Source organism: Somniosus microcephalus, chromosome 18, assembly GCF_052327205.1.
Source record: "Somniosus microcephalus isolate GS21.2 chromosome 18, FLI_Smic_1.0, whole genome shotgun sequence".
Classification (NCBI taxonomy): domain Eukaryota; kingdom Metazoa; phylum Chordata; class Chondrichthyes; order Squaliformes; family Somniosidae; genus Somniosus; species Somniosus microcephalus.
In genome coordinates this window covers 27,612,358-27,635,068 of record NC_141004.1, presented here as the reverse complement: position 1 = coordinate 27,635,068, position 22,711 = coordinate 27,612,358, and the positions used below count along the sequence as shown (strand labels likewise).

General features: G+C 44.0%; 2 protein-coding genes across 12 annotated transcripts in view; one reads left to right on the top strand and one right to left on the bottom strand.

The window, feature by feature from the left end:
- The window catches only part of LOC147105173 (6-phosphofructo-2-kinase/fructose-2,6-bisphosphatase 2-like), a 74,146-nt gene extending 58,015 nt beyond the window's left edge, over window positions 1–16,131 (bottom strand). For 4 of the 9 annotated variants that reach the window (XR_015081694.1, XR_015081693.1, XM_086011271.1 and 1 more), the window contains exons 1-3: window positions 15,977–16,130; window positions 7,313–7,385; window positions 6,240–6,343 (exon numbers count right to left, since the gene is read on the bottom strand). Coding sequence is in view for 7 of the 9 variants with exons in the window: in XM_086011271.1 (XP_085867397.1) it covers window positions 6,240–6,343; window positions 7,313–7,385; window positions 15,977–15,998 (199 nt within the window). In the remaining 2 variants the exon portion in view is untranslated. Of the gene's footprint in view, window positions 1–6,239; window positions 6,344–7,312; window positions 7,386–15,976 lie in introns of all 9 variants that reach the window. The other 5 variants (XM_086011272.1, XM_086011273.1, XM_086011275.1 and 2 more) reach the window with 4 other exon arrangements.
- A 62-nt stretch (window positions 16,132–16,193) lies between these two features.
- yod1 (YOD1 deubiquitinase) overlaps window positions 16,194–22,711 on the top strand; it is a 32,864-nt gene continuing 26,346 nt past the window's right edge. Inside the window, exon 1 of one of the 3 annotated variants that reach the window (XM_086011280.1) lies at window positions 16,194–16,311. In XM_086011280.1, the coding sequence (XP_085867406.1) occupies window positions 16,222–16,311 (90 nt within the window). In that variant the 5' untranslated portion in view covers window positions 16,194–16,221. Of the gene's footprint in view, window positions 16,316–22,711 lie in introns of all 3 variants that reach the window. The other 2 variants (XM_086011279.1, XM_086011281.1) reach the window with 2 other exon arrangements.

Below are 22,711 nucleotides of genomic sequence, written 5' to 3'. Positions count from 1 at the left end.
TTTATGACAAGTGTCAGGTACAGAATACAGTCAAAAACCAGGCAGAATACAGAGTGTGCAGGGGGAGATTGAAAAAGGATACAAGAAGGACAAAGAAAGATTATGAGAAAAGATTAGCAAGTAACATAAAAGGGATCCCAAAGATCTTTTATAAACACATAAAAAGTAAAAGGATAGTTAAAAGGAATGGTGGGCCGATTAGAGACAAAAAAGGAAATCTTCTTGTGGAGGCAGAGGACATGACTGAGGTACTGAATCAGTACTTTGCATCTGTCTTCACAAAAGAAGAGGATGACGTTAATGTTGCAGTGGGGATGGCGGGGGGGGGGGGGTTGAGTAGAGATATTGGATAGGATAAAAATAGAAAGGGGGTACAAAATAGGTTGGCATCACTCAAAGTTAACAAGTCACCCAATGGGATGCATCCGAGGTTGCTGAGGGAAGCTAGGGTGGAGATAGCAGAAATTTTGACGCAATCTTTCAATCCTCCTTGGATATGAGATTGGTGCCAGAGGACTGGAGGATTGCAAATGTTACACCCCTGTTCAAAAAAAAGGGAGGGGGATAAACCCGGTAACTACAGGCAATCAGTCTAATGTCAGTGGTGGGAAAACTATGAGAGACCATTGTCAAGGACAAAATTAATTCTCACTTAGAGAAGCATGGGTTAATAAGAGACAGCCAGCAGGGATTTGTTAAAGGCAAATCATGACTGACTAATCTGATTGAGTTCTTTGATGAAGTAACAAAGAGGGTTGATGAAAGTAGTGTAGTAGATGTTGAATATATGAATTTTCAAAAGGCATTTGATAAAGTACCACATAACAGACTTATTCGGAAAATAGAAGCACATGGTATTAAAGGGATGGTGGGTAACTTGGGTATGTAATTGGCTAAGGGATAAGAGGCAGAGAGTAGTGGTGAACGAATACTTTTCTGACTGGAGAGAAGTATGCAGTGGGGTCCCCCAGGGATCAGTATTAGGACCATAGCTTTTCTTGTTATAAATTAATGACCTGGGCTTAGGCACATGGGATACAATTTTGAAGTTTGTGGATGATACAAAACTTTGTAAATAGTGAACAGGATAGTAGCAGACTTCAGGAGGACATAGACTGACTGATGAAATGGGCACACAAATGGCAGATATCATTTATCCGCATTATTAAATTGTAAGTGCTGCACTTTGGGAGAAACAACATGGAGAGGCAGTATAATCAAAATGGCTCTGCCAGCGCAATTTACACTTCATCTAGAGCCATCTTTTGTTTCTTAACCTGTCCCATTACCATCTCCTTTTGCCTTGAATATCTCTTAAAGTCTCTTAACCTCTCCTGCCTTCTATCCTATCACAGACCTTCCCTTTTGTTCTTTCATCCCCTCCCCCCTTTCCCAGCTCCTACCCTTGCTTAAAAATCTGTTCCATTTCCTGCTTTATTCCAGTTCTGACGAAAGGTCATCGACCTCTGTTTCTCTCTTCACAGATGCTGCCTGACCTGCTGAGGATCTCCAGCATTTTGTTTTTATAATCTAAATGGTACTATTTTGAGAGGGGTGAATGAGCAGAAGAACATGGGGTTGTAAATTCACAAATCCTTGAAGGTGGCAAAACAAGTTAAGAAAGCAGTTAAGTGTATGGGATTCTTGGCTTTGTAAATAGGTGCACTGAATAAAAAAAACAAGGAAGTCATGCTAAACCTTTACAAATCACTGGTTAGACCTCAGCTGGAGTATTGTGTACAATTCTGGGCTCCACACTTTAGGAAGGATGCCAAGGCCTTGGAGAGGGGGCAGAGGAGACTTACAAGAATGATACCAGGGATGAGGGACTTCAGTTATGTGGAGAGATTGGAGAAGCTGGGATTGTTCTCCTTCAAGCAGAAAATGTTAAGGGGAGACCTAATAGATGCATTCAAAATTATGAGTTTGGAAAGAGCTAGTAGGGAGAAACTGTTTCCTCTGGCAAGTGGATCAGTAACCAGAGTTCATAGGTTCAAAATGATTGGCAAAAGAGCTGGAGGGAAAACGAGGAGACATTTTTTCCACAGAGGGTTATGATGGTCTGGGACGCAGTACCTGAAATGATGGTGAAATCAGATTCCATTAAAAAGAACTAATTTGCAGGGTTCTGGGGCAAAAGATGGGGTGTGGGACTAAATTGAACAGCACAAGCATGACAGGCCAAAGGGCCCCCTTCTGTGCTGTAAGATTCTATGATTCTATGAGAAGCATTATGCCTGGTCTTGTACAGAGGTTACAGTGGGAGTATGGAAATTAAAACACTTCAGGACATACTACAGATAAAACACTCTAAATACCACCTTTCATTGAAATTATATTGTATGATATAGCATGTTAGAAAAAGAACAAATTAACTTGCATTTATATAGCACCTTTTGCAACCTCAGGATGTCCCAACGTGCATCACAGCCAATGATGGAATTACTTGTGAAGTAGTGAGACAGTTGTAATGTAGCAGCCAATGTGCACACAAGGTCATACGAACAGCAATGAGATTAATGACCATCTGTTGTTGGTGCTATTGATTGAAGATTAAATGCTGGCAAGGACATCAGGAGAACTCTCCTTGCTATTTTTCCAACAGAACAGTGGGATCTGCAATGCCTCAGTGATGGAGCCTCAGTTTAACATGTCATCTGAAAGACAGCACCTTCGACAGTGCAGCCATCTGTCAGTACTGCATTGAAGTGTCTGCCTAGATTATGTGCTCAGGCCTCTAGAGTGAGGCTTTGAACCCATGACTTTCTTAGTCAGAAGCGAGAGTGCCAAGGCTAACACTTACAGTAAGTGTGTGAACTTGAGTAGCTGAATCACACAGACCAGGAAAGTCTCAGGCTCAATCTCGGTATATGCCGAGTCAGCCAATCTGAGCTAGAAGGCGGCGGTGACACCACAATTGGCCCCAAAGCCCTCATGGGTTAGGGAAGGAGGCAAAAATATTGGACAAAGTCCCGATTTGTTATCCAATTTAACCCTGTTGCAGGTCTGGATGCTGTGCGAGGATAGGATTGGTTCGGCTGTTGTGCCTCCCACAGCCAAATAGCATACCAACACTCAGACTGTCAATTTTCACAAATGAATACTGGCCACTTTGGCAAGGTACTACAGAGTGAACTGTAGCCTGGCGAGGGGTTGGTGCCTTCAGCAGAAGAGAAGGGAGAAAATTGATAAAAATACTTCTTGAACTTAAGTAGTGTCTTTAACTTATGAAAATACCCAAGGCGTTTCATAGAAGAGGGGACGGGGAGAAACATACACCTAGCAGCATTAGCATAAAGTTAGAGCAGATTTGTTTCAAGGGGACTTCTGAAGGAGGGGAAAGATGCAGCGAGGGTTGAGGAACAGCACTTCTGAGTGTAGGGAGGGTCTCGGTGGCTGCGGGCTCGGATACCTACAGTGGAACTGTGGAGAGAGAGATGCACAATAGGCCAGTCAGAAGACTGTATGGTGCGGGTGGGATGTCAGGTTGGAGAGGCAGCAGAGGTAGGATGGGGCAAGTCCCTATAGGGATTTCTAGATTAGATTTTCAAGTCAAAGCACTGGAAACAGCAAGTCAGTGGAGTTTGGTGCGGACAGTAATGATAGGTAAAGCAAGGTTCAGTGCTAGAAAGGATCCAGGAGGCAGAGCTTTGGATGAATTGGAGTTTATATCGGGTGCAGCTTGGCAACAGAGCAATGTTTAATAGTGTGAACCTGGAGATGGTGAAGATTTCAGCAAGTTAAGGGCAGAGGGTAACAATATTAGGAGGTATAAACAAGCAGTCTTTGTAATGGATAGGAAATGGGGTTTGTACCTCAGCTTAAGTTCAAACCAGACAACCAAGGTTGCACAACGACAGGTTCAGCTGAGAAAGCAGCGGGGTGGGAGATGGATGTGGAGTTCCTGGTGGAAATATGTGGAGTATCTGGTCGCAACCAAACAGAATGGCTTCAGTCTTACAATTTTAAGTTGGCAGAGGCCACAGGCAGGAGTCTGAGAAAAAGAATTGATGGACTCAATTTTGGAGGTAAAATAAAATCATGAATTCCTCGTACTTACAACGAGAAAGAAGTCAGAGGAGGAGTTACCCATACAAAAGCAGGCCCTACGCCTGTTTTTAGCAGCTGTAAGAGTTTCTTGTGCAATTGCTGGGCAGTTGTTGGGCAAATAGCCCAACTCTGCGCCAGCGAAACTGATTTTACTTTTGGTTCGGTAGATCTGTCAGTCTGACAGATCACAAGTTCTGGGTTTTTCCACATGCGCAGCACATGCGGAAACCCGGAAGTTGCGGGGCCTTTCAGAAGGATTACGATGGCGAAAGCTCAGTATACGCCGAAGACACCATAAATTCTGGCCCAATGTTTTGCAGCTGGGCAAGACTGCCCTCGCCTGGTTCCATTCTTATCTATCCAGTCGTAACCAGAGAATCGTCTGCAATGGCTCCTCTTCCCGCTCCTGTACTGTTACCTCTGGAGTCACCCAAGGATTTATCCTTGGCCCCCTCCTATTTTTCATCTGGATGCTGCCCCTCGGCGACATCATCCGAAAACACATCAGGTTCCACATGTATGCTGACGACAATCAGCATTATCTCACCACCAACTCACTTGACCCCTCCACTGTATTTGTCACACTGCTTGTCCGACATCCAGTCCTGGATGAGCAGAAATTTCCTTCAACTAAATATCAGGACGTCTGAAGTCAGACGATGAAATCCTGGAACTCCCTACTTAATAGCACTGTGGGAGTACCTTCACCACACAGATTGCAGCAGTTCAAGAAGGCAGCTCACCACCACCTTCTCGAGGGCAATTAGGGATGGGCAATAAATGCTGGCCTTGGCCACGACGCCCACATCCCATAAACTATTTTTTTTAAAGTCCCACACCAATGTGGTTGAGTCTGAACCACCCTCTGAAATGGCCCAGCAACACCCACATCCCGAGAATTGAAAAACTATATTCCATCCAAGAGAAACAAAAATTCTAATATCAGGGAAGCAGTTGATGGCAAGCAGATGTCTCTTGGGAGGTGATCTGCATCACAAGGTTTGTCTTTGTAAAAAAAATATAATTTAAAGAAATGTTTTCAGGAATATAGAAACCTACCTAAGCTTTTTAATCTCTTCCTACTGAAGTACAATTAATCATGCCCAAGTTAAAAGAGAAAAGGCAAAAAGCAGGGAGATGCACCAAGATTAAAAAACAGAATTGCAGATAAAGACAGAATAAATGTTCTGGACTGATGGACCGTGTTTACATGCAGATAGCACCTTCTGGTGGTAGTTATTGTGTTAGCAGTGTGTTTGTATGAAGCAGAGGTCATTTGACCTTTGTTCCTTTCTTCCTGCGAGAGGTCATTTGACCTTCGTACCTTTCTTCCTGCGAGAGGTCATTTGACCTTCGTACCTTTCTTCCTGTGTAACACAGGAAGTAGAATTCCAGGAAGAACCTGGCAGTAATGGAGGATTCCATAAGGGTTTCACAATCCAATGTAATCTGATTTCATATGTTAGGTCAAGTGCAATATCTGTGAGTATCTTTGTTTCTTAGCATAATAGCAACGTTGTCAGAGTAGTATTTTGATAACACTATGTTTATAAAAGGTTAATATTTGATAGTTATAGAAGTTAGTCCAAATGTTAGTTAGTTATACAATTAATCTATTCTACTGTTGTAAATATGTTATATCTTATGTAATATCGAATGTATAGTACTCAGTTTATGTACAAAACATACTTTATCTTTGTTTACAGTTTCACAAAATTGTTCAAGTAAAGGCTTCAAACAGCAAACGGCTTCACGAAGAATTATTTTGAATAAGTGTTTAACTTGCTGGATAACTAGATAGGAGCACGTCTAGCGCGGCCAGTACAATAAATGACAGCAGAGAGTAAATGAGAACACGGAAGGGAGAGCAAGTAGAAAATAAAATGTCACAGGAGAGATCGAGATAAAAGCATCAAAATTTTAGCTCCCAGGTGATGTCGTCAGAGCAGCTGGGAGAAGGGTTGCAAGCCTCTGAGGAGTATTAATATATTGTTTAGGAATACAGGAAGCTTCTAGCTTTAGATTTTTATAACAAGCCTGAGCTTGCTATGCTGTATTTGCCCATCCTTGCTTAAACTGAAATCCAGGCCATACCACTAATTATTATTAGTTTTTGTGCTTTACTTAATAGTACTAACATTATCCGGTGGCGATTCAATGCAAATATTCTGGCCTCCATAATTACTTACATCTTCTAGATAGGCTCTGGGTCGGGCGTTTTAATTTCCCCAGTCTCTTATTTTCCTTCTTGCTCTGATTCTTCATTTTTTTTTTTTTAAAAACAGATTTCCTCCTTCAGAGAGTGGGTGTGGATTTTCTCCTCAACAGCAAAGACACCAAAGAAACCACAGGAGAAAAATCAGAGCAGTTACTGTGCTACTGCAGGACTTCACTTGTTAAGGGGAACAGTAGCAGTAGCAGGCAGTCAGGGTTTTGAAGTAAGGAGAGGAGCCAGTTTGAAACCGGACCAAAATGACAAGATGTTTCCAGGGACTGAAGCAAAACTCTTACAAATTTAGGATTGAACGCTGAAAATGCAAGTCCATTTTTGACATCGGTTCAACGATTGCCTTTGCTGCTCAGAGCAAGCACAACTGTGCTGTTAAGGAGCTTCACTGCTTTTGCTAAAGGGGTTTCTAGCAGTAAATCTGCTGCAACCTATTCTGACAAAAATCTTGCTTTCAGTCTGAGTCTGTGTCTTAGTCCCTTCAGAATCATTTTATATTTCATTGCATTGCTGTGACATATCACATACAGTGTTTACTTTACCGTTTTCCTCACCCAATTTTATGTTTTCAATTACAGGAAACTCTCTTTTTACCGGCACCTAAATAACCGGAAATCTCTCTTAACTGGCAAAATTCAGGTGTAGGTTCAGGTAAGTTTTACTTCATATTAGTGGCCGTGTAGCCGGGGTTCCTGGATCTGTGGCCGTGTAACCGGGGTTCCTGCACCTGTTGCCATGCAACAGAGACGCCTGGATCTGTGGCCGTGTACGGGGCTCTCGTACCTTAGGAAGTATACCTCTCTGTAATCCGGACTTTTTGATCAACCGGCAGCATGCCGGTCCCGTCGGTGCCGGATAAAAAAGAGTTTCCTGTATGTCACTTATTCTTTCTGCTCCATAACCTTTAGAACGTAGTCATTTAATTATCACTAACCAACTCTGAAATATTAAATGCACCAAAACTTCATCAAATAATCTCTGCCTCTTACTGCTATCTTAAACATTCTTACAATTGCATTTGCTTCTAGCTTTTACCTGCTTTGCTGTCCCTTGCTTGGTTTATCTGATCCTCTCCTGATTTCCCACAATCTCCAGGCTGCATTCAGGTCTAAATGCAAAGCAAAGCTATAATATACCATCAGAGGCTGAACACCAGCATAGATGAAATTGAAAGCTTAATTATAACTCACTTTTACTGGAGAGTCCTGGGTACAACAACTTGCATTCATATAGCACCTTTAACATAGTAAAACGTCCCAAGACACTTCACAGGAGTGTTATCAGACAAAATTCCCTGAATCACGTAAAGAGGTATTAGGACAGGTGACCAAAAGTTTAGTCAAATAGGTAGGTTTTAAGGAGCGACATAAAGAAGGAGAGATGTAAGAAAGGGGGACGGGTTTAGAGAGGGAATCCAGAGCTTAGGGCCTTGGCAGCTGAAGGCACGGCCATCAATGGTGGAGTGTTTAAAATCGGGGATGTGCAAAAGGCCAGAATTGGGGGCGTGCAGAGATCTTGGAGGGTTGTAGGGCTGAAGGAGATTACAGAGATGGGGAGGGGCGAGGCCACAAATGGATTTGAATAGAAGGATGAGAATTTTAATATCGAGGTGTTGACAAGACACTGTATGTCAGCAAGCACAGGAGTAATGGGTGAGCGGGACTTGGTACAAGTGCCAACAGGCTGTGACAAGCAATCACAGAAAGCAAGAAAATGGAAAAAAGAGCCAGGACACACCTCAGTTATACATTGTCCTTTCAATTTTCAAAATATATATGGCTTCTAAACAGTTCCCTCTGTTGCCTTTTCTCTCCATTCTCAATGGTTGTAGAATGTTTATAGCAAATAACTAAAATAGATCTAACAATAAAGAATGGAAGTACTGAGAGGGAACGTGTAATTAAGTTTGGACTGAAATCGAGATGGCAGAAACAGGTCCTGCTCTCAAATCTGCTAAACAATAGTGTTTATTGGAAATTATGTTGTTCAACACAACTGGAAGTTTCAACTACAATTTACCTGGTCAATACAATGGGCCTGAATTTGATGGAACAGCACGTTTAGCAGCGAAAGCCATTAATTGGACGTTTTAGCTCCTCGTTCATGTCACGCTATATTTGGGCCGTAAATTGCTGGAACATCGATCTGTTAATAGTGAAGTCAATGATAAATCAGGGGCCTAACGGACAATGTGGCCAATGCCTTACCCCACAGACCAACCACACGGCGCTATGAAAAGCTGAGAACAGACACCCTGGGCTCGAATTTCCAAGCCCTGTGGAGGCGGGTAAATTGCAGAATCGGGGGGTAGGAACCCATCCCGCCCCCAACCCACCTCCGTGCCAATGTCCCAGGAGGCGGGTATCCAACCTGTGCTGGGAGCCGCCTCCTTGAGGCGGGAAGGGGATTAGTGCCAATTAACTGCCTGTTAACAGGTAGTTAACAGGCAGCTTTTTGCCTAATCCCTATTTTTAGCCCTGAAGTGTGGGCTTCCCGACGGCTCCGAACCAGGCGGACCGTCGGTCTGCAGGGGTTGGAGGGGTCGAGATGTCCGTTGTGCAGGTGAGTGATGGGTGCATGTGTGCAGAGGTAAGTGTGTGAGGTAAGTGTAAAGTGTTTTAATAAGTTTTACTTATCTTTACTTCTTCCTGCAGGCTTCCTTCCTTCAGTTCTCGGGAGTCCCTCAGCTCACCGGCACAGAAAGCAGAATGGCCGCTGAACTGTCAAAAGCTGCAGCCTCTGCTTTCTGGTCTGGAGAGATCTCTAACTGAGTCTGAGTAGAAAGACTCAAGTTAGAAGACAGATTGTCAGCGTTTGACAGCTTCACAGAGCTGTCAAACGCTGATTTTTCATCTGTCTAAAGCTCTTGACAGATGAAATGTCAATCACTGACGTCACCAATAACCAGGTGTCCCTTAATTGGCCTGCTGAGCCCACTGGGCGGGCTTAACAAGGTCAGTCAAGGGAAAATAGCGTGGGTTGGCCACGAGTCGTTGGAGGCGGGGCTACAACCCAAAAAGTGGGAGTCCCGTCTCCATCACATCCCCATTGACAAAATCCAGCCCATAACTCAGATTTAGGTGTGGTACTGGAAGGTATGTGAGCTGAAACTTCTGAAATCACCTTAAATCCACTGTAAACAGTTAAAAAAATTTGGGGCTGTAGACCTGCGTACCCTTTTCCATTAGGAAGAGCGGAAGTGAGTAGCTGGGGACTACAAGGGTGTGAGCTCCACAAAAGGTTCAGCCAGGTGGCGCAGAAAGAGGTGGGCAATGCTCTGAGCACCAAGTTAATTGTCCCACAATTAGGGGGAGTAGTGTTGTAAAAAATACAACAACCTGACCAGGGCAGGCAAGGGAAACATCCTCAGGTCTTCAATTCAGATGTCAGAATTCTATTAGAAGTATTAGAAAACCAAAAGTTATCAGTCTCCATAATTGTTTTTTTTTAAAAAAAAGAATGGCTTGAGATGCAAAAAGAGTTGCACTTCAGTGGGGGATGGTTAGGTTTTTACAAGATATTGTCATTGGTCTGTATGCTCAAAGCAGAATCCAATGGCGTGAGGCAGCCCTTTCATAGTGGCCAGTTGATGAATTTGACAGCTTAAATCTCTGAAAAAACATTCCAATGCCTAAAAATAACCCTATTAGATCGACACCTCTACCTCACGCAAAGCAACCCATCTAACCTTGTCCCTCTTCCTCTGTCCTCCCGTGGGGCAAATTAGTGCATAACATGCTGGAGCAGGCACAAAGTGGAGAAGGAATCCCCATTTTGATGGCATTGGCATACCGTGAGAATAGGACCCTGCAACTGCACAGGTGCCTCACATGTTGGCAGGGCCAAGGTTGGTGCCATATTGTTGTGGTCAGGTGAGTTTCACAGCCTCTTCCTTGGTCTCCTGGGCAAACCAGCCAAGGTTGAGACACTAACAAAGTCCTGATAGAGATTTTTGAAATTATGAATGGGTTCGATAATCTGGATGTGGAAATATTGGCTCCACTCGTGTCTGCAAGGCAGTAAGAGAAAATATAAAGCTGACTATGTAATCTGATGAATGAATATACTGCACCATTATAACCTTTTATTCTTCCTTCGCACAGCTCCACAAGGACCAGCAGACATGAGGGCACTGAGGCAGAGACTGAGCAGGAGAAGTGGGGGGGCGGTGAACGGAACAGGAAGAAGATGAGGTCCCTGGAGGGGAAGGCGGGAGAAGTATCATGGGCACGTCTATTGCCACGCTGGACCACGAGGGTGCTGACATTGAGAGGATACTTGACTATGGCCACATTCTTTGCACCCCCACCCCGGGAAGTCAGACGCCTCACCAACTCCTGATCTCTCCCACTCTGCATGAGACGCACTCGCCTCCCCGCCTCAGACAGCCGGAAAGCTGCAACTGGCGCTGGGAGTGACACAGTCTAAGTCTGACCCGTTGGGGGTCATTGATCATTGAGAAGATGCGCCTCTGTCTGAGGCAGGGTCGCCGTTGGGTGCAATGTGAGGACACCTGGGAGCAGAACTACAGGGGTCCTCTCCTGCAAAGCAGGATGATGCAGGAGACTTGCCGGTATCTACGACATTTCGGGTCCATCGACCACCTGATGGGCAGAAGCTGGACAACCTCTGCCAGGAGGTTGCGTGGGCAGTTCTACTGCTAGCTGAGGGTTGCAGAGCCATGCTGCAGATGACACCCACCTACCCCCTTTGCAGCACTTCCCACTGTGGCAACAGTCGTGGTCTTTGAGGGAAATAATGCTGACGAGCAGGAAGGCAACAGCAGTTCCCCGAGCCACAGGACCCGGCTGTTGAGGATGACCCTCCAATGATACAGCCAGTAGCTGCCCCATCACAGGAGGCAGCTGCCAGTAGTCACATGATACATGTCCCTCTTGTCCCTTTGGAGCCTCATGTGGAACCCACTTCACAACTTCCTGATCCCGACCAACAATACACGCCGTGCCCTTGGCACAAAAGTTCGTGCACGGGGAGGGGTGAGGTGCAGGTACATGAAGGACTAGGGCACCACTCTCATCCAGAGTCCACCTCCTCCTGTTCAGTCTCACCCTTAGGTGTGCTATGGACTGTACAGTTATAATTTGCAGTAAATAGTTTGAAAAATGTTTACATTGTTGTTAATCTTGTTATTTACTGTTATAAAAAGTTGTTTGGAAACTCTTGCAGTTTTAAAATCGTTGAACAAATTTACATTTAAAAAGTATTGTGAAAAATCTAGGCAGAACTTTTTTGTTGAGTTTTCCTGACGAGAGTTTACAGCTTTTTACTTCTCATCTGCTTTTACACTGATGTTGTTTGTTGACTGTTGGTTATTTCACGGTTTCGCTGAATAAATGGCGAACTGTTTATTGTTTCAATCGCGCCTGTCCTTCTTTCGGTTTGCGCCCCAACAGTGATCATTCCACGCAGAAATGGTTCTGGACAGCCTGATCCGCTGCCATTCCACTGGTGGAACTTTGTGCGGGGCGGGGGGTGGCAAGGGCTAGGGGTGGGTTATCACTGTTCAAACACCTGAGCCATCAGCTGCTCGCTGGCCACATTGCTCCTGATGCGGAATAGCGTCATCAGCCACGGCTTCAGTGCGTAGGCCTTGTCCCCCAGGATCCATCCACCTCCTTGCCCTTTCCTGCTGAATAAGTCAGGGACATTGGAGTAGCGAAGGATAAAGGCGCCATGAGCTCTTCCCCAATTCTCTGCGTCAGCATGCAGGATCCACAGTTGGGCATCGCACAAGACAATTAGCACAAGAAAAGACTGCCAAAACAGAGAGTTAAAAAAAACCCACAAGAACAATTTCCGTGACTGTAGGGGAGAGGCTCCGCAGCTTTAACTGCCCGTGTTGGCCTCCTAGGCCGAGTGCCACGTCAATGCTTGGTCACTCACCCCATCATTTTCCAGTCTTAAGTGGCTGCGGCGTGAATAGTTTAATTGAAGGAAATTGGGGATCGCCATTAGCTGCAACGGTGGGCCGAATGACGAGAATGGACTTTTATCGGCTTAGGTGAGCCTACCGGTGGAGCGGTGCAGGTGTTCCAGCAAAGAATGGCGCAATGCAACTCATGGCGTATCTCACTTACTCCATTCTTTGCTGTAACTTTTATGTATTAATAATGGTGCACGCAGTCAAAGCACAATTTCTATGGTGCAAGTTCCCAGCAATTTCAGGCCCACTGCACTGACTGGGGGTGGTGGGGGGAAACAAATAGATAGATTTCATAGTAGCAGTTTTCACCAAAAGGTGCCTACAATCGGTTCCTGCTGTAAACATTCAACTGATCGCTCGAGACTAACTAGTCAAGATTTTCTAGTTGAATAAACAGGAGTCACTTGATCTCTCTGAAGTTTCCACAGGACTATTCTCAATTCACAAGGGAAACTATTAATTCCAGATCCACAGAGCTTTAGCAGTAAGCCTGCACCACGAAGACACATTTCTGCTTTAACAAACAGCGGGTACACGACCCGTGGAAGCCCCTAAATCGCTAAAATAATGATCTCTTGCAGAATAACGTAAATATAAATGAAAAGTAGTCTTCATTTTTAGCACAGATACCTATTGGCTTAATCACAAATATCAACAGGTGCAAAAGTTTAAAACATGCTTACAACCAAAACACACTTGGAAAAGTATAATTATTAGTGTTATCACCAGGCTTATTTAGTGCATTGGCACCAAGATGCTACAAGAAAAAAAAAACTAGGCTTAAACCAATTTACTTTAATGATGCGCCAATACCTTAGTTTCATATCTCACATTTCTCCATCAGTACCAGTGACAGACCTGTAACCACTGCACCTCAGTCTCGTGTTAGAAAGTTCAGAATATTCTCTCTACTTGGAAGGACAAAAACCTGTCCCACTGAGATTTTCACAGATCAAGGGGATTAAGTATGAACATTTCATTTGGCCATCATAATTCTTTACTGAAAAAACAACCCAAGTTATGGCTGTGTGGAAATTCACACACTTACCATTACATTTTACTGGACATGACAACACTGCTTTCAGCATTGAAAAGTTTAAACACAAAATGCACCAAGGTACATGGTAGTAGCTGCATACACAAAGTAAAGCAATGAAGTTATGGAAGATGAACCAGTTGTGATGTTGTCAACATTACTTGCTCTCACCGGTCATGCACACTACCATTCATATTCCATAACTCATTGCTTCCTCCTATACATCCTTTACTATTACTACCAGTTTTAAGATCATTATGCGGCTGATTTTTCTGCACCCTTGTCCCCTCCCCCAGTGCTGGACAGGGGCAGTGCAACCAAAAGTGTGCTGTACCTGTCCATGCCCAAGAGTGCCAGTTTTTCCTGTTCCAGGCAGCTAACGTAACCATGGGGAAGCTCCAATGCATGCCTTATACCTGGCCAAAGGGGGAGGAAATTAAAATGCAGCTGTCATTCTGATAGGCCTAGTTGTTGAATTCCTGGCTGTCGCCCATGAGGCCTTCCGGCTGTTGCAGGAGATCTGCTGGGTGAGGTTTTTTATTATTTTAGAACTGACCTTCTGGGTGCTCTTTAGCTCCCTTGCATCTCATTTACATTACAGTAAAGGGACTGCAACAATTGGAGGTGCAGCTTTATTTCGCCAAGGAAACCCTGGAAATCGGAGATGATGCAAAGCGATGGAAAACCTGATGAAACAGGTGTCCACCCTCTTTTTCCAGCCTTTGTGCCTTGGAATTGGAAATTCTCCAGGGGCAAAGGTCAGGAAAAATAGGCTTTTACAAAGCTGCACCCAAAGTTCCAGCTGTGTGTTCTATGATATTATTTTCATCTATATTTTAGTAACAATAATAAACCCAGCAGAACCAAAATTGGCAGTATATTCATGATAACATTATCAACAATTACATTTCATATCTTCCAACTCTCTCAGATTCTAATCCATCCCATCAATATGGGCTGGATAATCCCCTAGATGCGAGTGCAGAGTGTCGTAACAAACTATGCCACTTAGTTCCTTCCTAACTCAATGTATTTTAGGCCATTGTGTTTGAATATAATGTTTTGGGTTATTTAGTCACTAGATAGATACGAGGAAGACCATTTGGTCCATCCTAGTTCATTCCTTCAGAAATTACCGACAGTTCGCACTCCCTCCCCTCCACTGTCATCTAATTAGTTCTTAAGTAACTCCAGGCTTCTTGCCTTCACTATCCTACCTAAAGTCCATTCTACATATGGAAAAATGTGTTCCTGGCATAAGAAGGTACATTCTTAGTCACCTCCTTTCAAGATGGAAAAACCCAAGGTCTCCCATGTTCTTTCCTCTTCTCTGTATCATGGATTGGGTCCTTTTTGTCTAAGTGACCAAAACTGAACACATACTCATATGGTCTGACCTAAGCACATGCACATACCACATTATGACCTACTGATTTGACAATGTTAAGCATGGAGTCTACTCTTTTGATTAAGCACCCAAACAAATTAACTGTAAATTAACAAAACTTTAAATAAAACTTAACAAATCAAATTAAAATTTGGTTGTCCGGGTTGATGATGCACTCCAGTCCCCGCGGCGCCCACCGGTCGCGGAAGTACTCAAGCGTGCCGGCAGACACCGCGTGCTCCATCTCCAAAAGCATGGAGTCTAACACCCCTTTCAACTACATTATTTGCCATTCCAACACCATTCATGAAACACATAACACATCCATTTTTACTTCCTAGTTCCCTCACTTCCCATCCCATACCAATTAAACTCATCATGATTTCTCATGAGGATTTTTAAAAAGGGAATCAATTTCATTCATTTTTTCCCCATTTATTTACAAGCATAATTGAAAAACGCATTATGGCATTGTTTGGCTGCGATGTCATAATAAAAATAATACGGCGTCGGCTCTTTCTCTCCAAACAAAAACAGGTTTGCCAAACACCATTTCATGGACAGTTTATTTTTAACATTCTTTAACTCTCATCTTTTAGACAATTCTACCTGATGGTATATTATAACTACAATAATTTAGTGTCATCTAGAAGATCGTCTGTCTGTTTCATCAGCACAGTTTCAGCTTTGAAATGCCTGTTCAATTTTTTTCCATTGTCGTTTACAAAATAAATAATAAATGCCTGCAATTTTCTACACTGAAACATCGCTAAGTGCGCCACACAATGAATTACTTTTTTTTAAGTGCATTGACAGTTGAACCAAGCACACCGCACGGAGTGTATTTTATAATCGCCCAGACATTTTATGTTTTCATTTCATTTTCCAGCACTGGCAGAGATCTTTTCACCTGGCTCTGTAAAATCACTAAAGAATTCGGTCTTCGTGTAACAGTGATTCTCTGTTGGCTTTGAAATTTAATTAGGGAAATAATGTTATCTCATACGTGGATTGTTCCTTTAAAACCTGAACTCCTGCTGGATAGTGGGTGCATGCGATCATCATACAAAAAAAAGGGTTGTACTGAATCTGCAAAAGTAGACACTACCCAAGTTTACTGTAACCTTGCACTGACCACCTTTCGTCAACTACACGTTCACGAAATCAGAAATCGGACTGTCACAGCCCATCTTCTGCCTCAAACGTGGTTCATTTCTGGAAGACAGTTGGTCTTGAACACTGCCGTGAATTCCCCCCCCCCAAAAAAACACAAGCTGCGCCATTTTGACCTTTATTTTTAATTCCCGCCCGCTGCCCGTCCTTCTCGCTTACCTTTCCTCACCGACAGCGACATCTTACCGGCCGCGCTCCACAGGCAGCGACCGCTTCCCCTCTGACCTCCCAAACAATTGTGACGTCGGCGCGGAGGCGGGGCCGGCCGAGACCACGGAGAAGAGGAGGGAAGGGAAGGGTTAAAACCATCTGGAGGAGGGGGGCGGAGCGAGTTGAAACCGCCGGGAGGGGAATTGGGGGCGGGGCTTGAGCCCGAGCACGTGACAGAGGCTTCGGGCTTTGTGATGTTAGGCGCGTGCGCAGTCACAACGCGCCGACTTGTCCTGGGAGTGAGTGCTGGTGTTTGTCGGTGCAGCCGCGGCCCTGCCTTTTATGTAGGTAAAACGTTGTCTTAAATGTGTGCGACGATTTGAAGTGAATCGAAGTTGGGCAGCCTGGTTATGGGGTATTTGAGCCTGCTCAGCTTTTCCATCAAGAGAAACTGCGATAGATAAATAAATAAAGTTGGGTCGGTTGCCCGGGGGGGCGATCAGGCCCGGTTGCTGTCGCGAGCATCTCACCGGCGCAGTCACCGCAAAGGGGAATCTATCCATCCCAGGACCAGAGCACACGGTTAAAAGCGCTGTAGGACTTTACTGAGGAGAATGGGACGTTTTTGTTGGCCAAGATTGTATGGGGGGAAATAGTCCTGTTAAAAAGGGCGTAGACAACACAACAGTATGTAATAACCTAGGTGAATGGAAATGTGGGGGAGAGCGTTGTTGGGGTGAAAATTAATTAATTGGGGACGTGGATCTGATGGAAAAGTTAACATGGGCTTTAATTTATAAGTCGGAGAGTTGAATGCTGTGCCTTAAAATCATACGAGTAATATGGTTGTACAGGAATAGTAGGAATAAACAAGGTCAACCATTGTACTGTAAGGGATGAAAGCAGGAGTAATAAACTTCTCCTCCTTAGGCAGTCCCTCAGAACCGAGGATGACTTGCTTCCACATTAAAAATGAGTTCTCAGGTGACTGATGAGTCCAATGCAGGACCTACAGTCTCTGTCACAGGTGGGGCAGACGATGGTTGAAGTGGCGGGCGGGGTGCTTGGGTTGGCGAGTGCTCCTTTCACTGTTTGCGCTTGGCTTCTGCTTGCTCCTGGCGAAGAGACTCAAGGTGTTCGGCGCCTTCCAGGATGCTTCTCCTCCACTTTGAGCGGTCTTGGGCCAGGGATACACAGGTGGCGCTGGGGATGTTGGACTTTTTCACGGAGGCTTTGAGGGTGTCCTTAAAGCGTTTCCTCTGCCCACCTGGGGCTCTCTTGCTGTGTCGGAGTGCTGATGGTAAACATGGCTGTATTGATTATACCTACCAATCCACTAACTATTGGATCTTGCGTGTAAAGAAGGTGAAATGGATAAATTTGAAATACCTTTTATAATATGCTGCACATAGTAAATCTTGGTAATTAATAGTAGACTAAATTGGGATGAATGAAGACCAATAAATAATTAACTAATCTCAAGGTTCAGGTATAACTTTGATTTGTCTGAGAAGTGAGATTGAAGATTATATTTTGTTTTATGAAGTTTCTGAACATTACATCCTTGAAATGATATCTACTGCTCTTTTTTTTAAGTGCCATTTTAATTGTTTGTGGGAGTTAATTCAATTTGTCAATTTTTTCTGCCAGAAGCAGATGCCTGTGGGGAGGTTCCATATTTGATCATACAGAAAGATGAGTGTTTTTATAGTGAATTACCAGGGCATCTATGGTCCACTTTGTAGTATAAATTAGATAAATGAAACAATAACAGCACTGTGAATCTCACAGTACTATAATAATCTTGTTTAATAATTCCTACTGCTAAAGAAAGAATTCACATTTATATAGCGCCTTTTATGACCTCATGGCGTCCCAAAGCACTTTATGGCAAATGAAGTACTTTTGAAGTGTAGTCACTATATTGTAATGTAGGAAATGCGGCAACCATTTTGCACACAGCGAGGTCCTACAGACAGCAATGACGTTACGGGATCAATGTTGGCTAGGACACCAGGGATAACTCTCCTACTCTTCAACATAGTGCAGTGGGTTCTTTTTTTTTATTCATTGATGGGATGGGGGCGTCGCTGGCTAGGCCTGCATTTAGTGCCCATCCCTAATTGCCCTTGAGAAGATGGTGGTGAGCCGCCGCCTTGAACCGCTGCAGTCCATATGGTGTAGTTACACCCACAATGCTGTTAGGAAGGGAGTTCCAGGATTTTGGCCCAGCGACAGTGAAGGATCGGCGATACAGGTCCAAGTCAGGATGGTGTATGGCTTGGAGGGGAACTTGTAGGTGGTGATGTTCCCATGCGTCTGCTGCCCTTGTCCTTCTAAGTGGTAGAGGTCGCGGGTTTGGAAGGTGCTGTTGAAGGAGCTTTGGTGAGTTGCTGCAGTGCATCTTGTAGATGGTACACACTGCAGCCACAGTGCGCTGGTGGTGGATGGAGTGCCAATCAAGCGGGCTGCTTTATCCTGAATGGTGTCGAGCTTCTTGAGTGTTGTTGGAGCTGCACTCATCCAGGCAAGTGGAGAGTATTCCATCACACCCCTGACTTGTGCCTTGTAGATGGTGGAAAGGCTTTGGGGAGTCAGGAGGTGAGACACTCGCCGCAGAATTCCCAGCCTCTGGCCTGCTCTTGTAGCCACAGTATTTATATGGCTGGTCCAGTTCAGTTTCTGATCAATGGTAACCCCCAGGATGTTGATAGTGGGGGATTCAGCAATGGTAATGCCATTGAATGTCAAGGGGGAATGAGAGGGCAGATGGAGCCACAGTTTAACGTCTCATCCTAAAGATGGCACCTCTGACCGTACAGCAATCCTTCAGTACTTCCACGGAGTGCCAGCCTAGATTTTTGTGTGCAAGTCTCTGGAATGGGACCAAAACCCACAGCCTTCTGACTCGGAGGCAAGTGTGCAAACACTGAGCCACAGCTGGTGTTTTCTAGTTTGAAGCTGAGTTTATTCAGTTTTGGGGAAAACATGCTCCAACGAACTAAAGCCTTCTAATCTGACAGTGAATTCAAACCCAAGCCTGAATTGACTTTATTTTTACTATGCAAGCAATTCTGTTTTAGCACATAACTTGGTATTGTACTAAATCGGATTGTTGGCAAGGAAGAATCCCTTGTAGATTTTTGTTTGTTACTTTTTTTGTTATTGCAACATTATTTCTTTTTTTGAGACTGTTACTGTACATATTAATTAAATACATATATTAACATTGGGTGACTAACCCTAAACTAATTGAGCAGAACGCCTATTGGTGTCCTGCAGCATAGTGATGACCAAAATCTGGGCGGTTGCAGCAATAGTAGGTACTGTGAGGAAAACCAAAAAATACATTTTTGAAAAGTTATTTTTCTGCCTCGTTAAATTGCGCAGTACATATACCCCTCCCTTATCTCTCAGGATATGTTATCCTCTAATTTTGTTCTTTCTCTCTTTCCTCCCCCACCACCGCCATTCTAATTTCCTGGGTCATACACCACCTGCAGTTGGGGGGATTGCCCATCCAACTTGTTTCCAGGCCTCTCTGCTGCCTTTGTGCTGATTATTACCAGTGCTGTTGAGATAGGGAACTCAACCAAGTTGCATTGTTGTTCCACTCTGTGGTGTCCCAACAGCATGTATTTATTTTGGATGGAAGGAGTCATCTTGTTACTTCTCCAGGTCCAGAATTTAGACCTATATTTGTGAGTTTGATGTCTTCCACCCTAAAGTTCAAAAGAACAACAGTGGTAGAAAATGTAAGGACTGAGTTGGCGAGGCAGAGGGACAAGGCTGTGCTGCTAGAGTCTGCAATGTGCTTCCCTTGTAACCGTCCAGTGTCGCTACTCTCCCTCCGGGACTATCTGACCGATTGACAATCCTACTGAGATTTTTTCAAACACTGGAACCATTCTTGTGCCGCCTTCCTCTGGGGTAAAACTAATGCCAGCCTATCTAGCTTTATGCGAGTTCATTCAATGGTGTTAAGACTATATGCTCAAAAGCAAGGTTTCACTTGCTACAACAACTTTTTGTTGTTGTAAAGTTTCACTTTTTCAAAGTTTAATTTCCAAATAAAGTGAAGTACAGTACTTACAAATCAAGTGAGCCTGATTCAGGGAAACAGGGATGTTGACCATATCAAATGGGTCTTTGTGTCTGAACACGTCCAGCACGGAGTCAGTTTCTTGAGGCTCGAGATCAAATTGTTCAATGAACTTTTCTCGATTAGATTTGTTTACCATGGTGACTTATTTAAAGTCAAACTGCAACAACATGCATTTATATGGCGCCTTTTAAGTTAGTAAAACGTCCCAACGTGCTCGAGTGTTATCAAACAAAATTTGACACTGAGCCCCATAAGGAGATATTAGGTCAGGTGACCAGAAGCTTGGTCAAAGGTAGGTTTTAAGGAGTGTCTTGAAGACAGAGAGGTTTAGGGAGGGAATTCCAGAGCTTAGGGTCTAGGCAGCTGAAGGCGTGGCCACTAATGGTGGAGTGAGTCGGTAGCAGGATTAGTTCCTCACACTACTTATTGGGTTGCTATAAGGGATCAGCTAGGTGGTCCATGTCTATGACAATGCTATCCCATCCCATCTGGGGTGCCACTGTTAGCTAGCTAGCTTTACGTGAGTTAATTCAATGATGGCAAGACAATACGCTCACAAGCAAGGTCCACTTATTCAAAGTTTAATCTTCAATTAAGGGAAAGTACATACAAATCAAGCGGACCCGATTCAGGAAAATTAGTTCTATCAAGTGTACAATCCTTGATCTCCAACTTTCCAGGCAAATTCAAATTCCTATTGCAATTTGCCACCTTTTTATACCTTTTTGAGCTCTTAAGCTTCTTATCAAAATATCCATTTATGGCCAATGACACAGACTTGTAACTACAGAGTAATGACTAATGGGTGTTCTACATTATTTCCATTGATTGACATAGGTGAGGGTGATCTCACATTCCACCCTACTGTTTTTTTCAGCCCTCTTGCCTTGTTTTTCCCCAGTCGCCTTCAATTATGTATCAGTTGTAAGTGTCTAATGGTACCATGTATGGTTTCTCTATCAGAGTTTTGAGCATGATGAGCAGAGGCCCATTCAAGTATTTCAGTAGAAAAGGCAAATGCATACGGTTCTCTGCTTTTCTTTAAACTATATATTAACCCTTTTGTACCCATGTCTCCCAACAGGAGGAATACCATCACTCTTGAACTTGACTTGCTGGTTTTCCAGAAGATTCATCAAACTAGTTTTTACCATAATATTAAGATAAAATGATTGTGATCATCAAATACCCCACGAGGGGGAAGTAACCATTCAACTTCAGTATATATTTTTACGAGTGGGTTGTGTTCAGACAACGAATGGAAATACATAGTCTACAGTACAGAAACAGGCCATTTGGCCTAACTGGTCTAGGCTGGCGTTTATGCTCCACACGAGCCTCCTCCCTCCCACCCCTCTTCATCTAACCCTATCACCATATCCTTCTATTTCTTTCTCCCTCATGTGCTTTTTTAGCTTCCCCTTAAACGCATCTATGCTATTTGCTTCAACTACACCTTGTGGTAGCGAGTTCCACATTCTTGCTACTGTTTGGATAAAGAAGTTTCTCCTGAATTCCCGATTGGATTTATTGGTGACTACCTTGTATTTATGGCTCTGAGTTCTGGTCTCCCCCATAAGTGGAAACATCTTCTCTACATCTACCCTATCAAACCCTTTCATAATCTTAAAGATCTCTGTCAGACCTTCTGTTTCTCTCTTCTAGAGAAGAGAGCCCCAGCCTGTTCAGCCTTTCCTAATAAGTGTATCCTCTCAGTTCTGGTATCATCCTCATGAATCTTTTGCACTGTCTCAATATTTACAAATTTTAAATTCTGTATTTCTCAGTCTGTTGAAAACACAGTATTGCTTTGTTACAGTTTCTCTTCTGTTATTACTGCACAACCTTCAGCCTCAGAATATCAAAGATACTCATTAAGCAGAAAATAAGAGCTAAAAATATCAGGGTAACTCTGGCTTTTTCTTAGTCACTCAGTGTAATAAACTTTCCTAAAATAAAACCATCGCCCTTTCTAATTGCCCCAAAACAGATATTCTTCACATTGCTGCACAGTTATCACTCACCTTCACGTTTGTCCAGGTCAACTGTAATGCCCTTCTCCCTTAAGAGACAAACTTCAGAGTACATATTACACATTTTAAAAAAGTTTCTGCTTTTCTTGCTCGGAACCCCTTGTAACTAATTTCTGTGAATTTATTGCTGTATCATTGGGGTTGATTTTATCTCCTGGGCATGAACGCGGCTCATCCGTCTGGGAGAAGTTGGGAGGGATGTTTGGCCGGGTCTCATTAGCCTGCCGCTTGCCGAATTCCCAACCAAATGGGCCCCAGCACAAGATAATCTGTTTTGGTGATGTTGATGGAGATAAATATTGGCCAGGACACCAGGGATAGCTCCCCTGCTCTTCTTTGAAATAGTGCCATGGGATCTTTTACGTCCACAGAGGGCAGACGAGGCCTCGGTTTAACGGCACCTCCGACAGTGCAGCGCTCCCTCAGTACTGCCCCTCCGACAGTGCAGCGCTCCCTCAGTACTGCCCCTCCGACAGTGCGGCGCTCCCTCAGTACTGCCCCTCCGACAGTGCGGCGCTCCCTCAGTACTGCCCCTCCGACAGTGCGGCGCTCCCTCAGTACTGCCCCTCCGACAGTGCGGCGCTCCCTCAGTACTGCCCCTCCGAC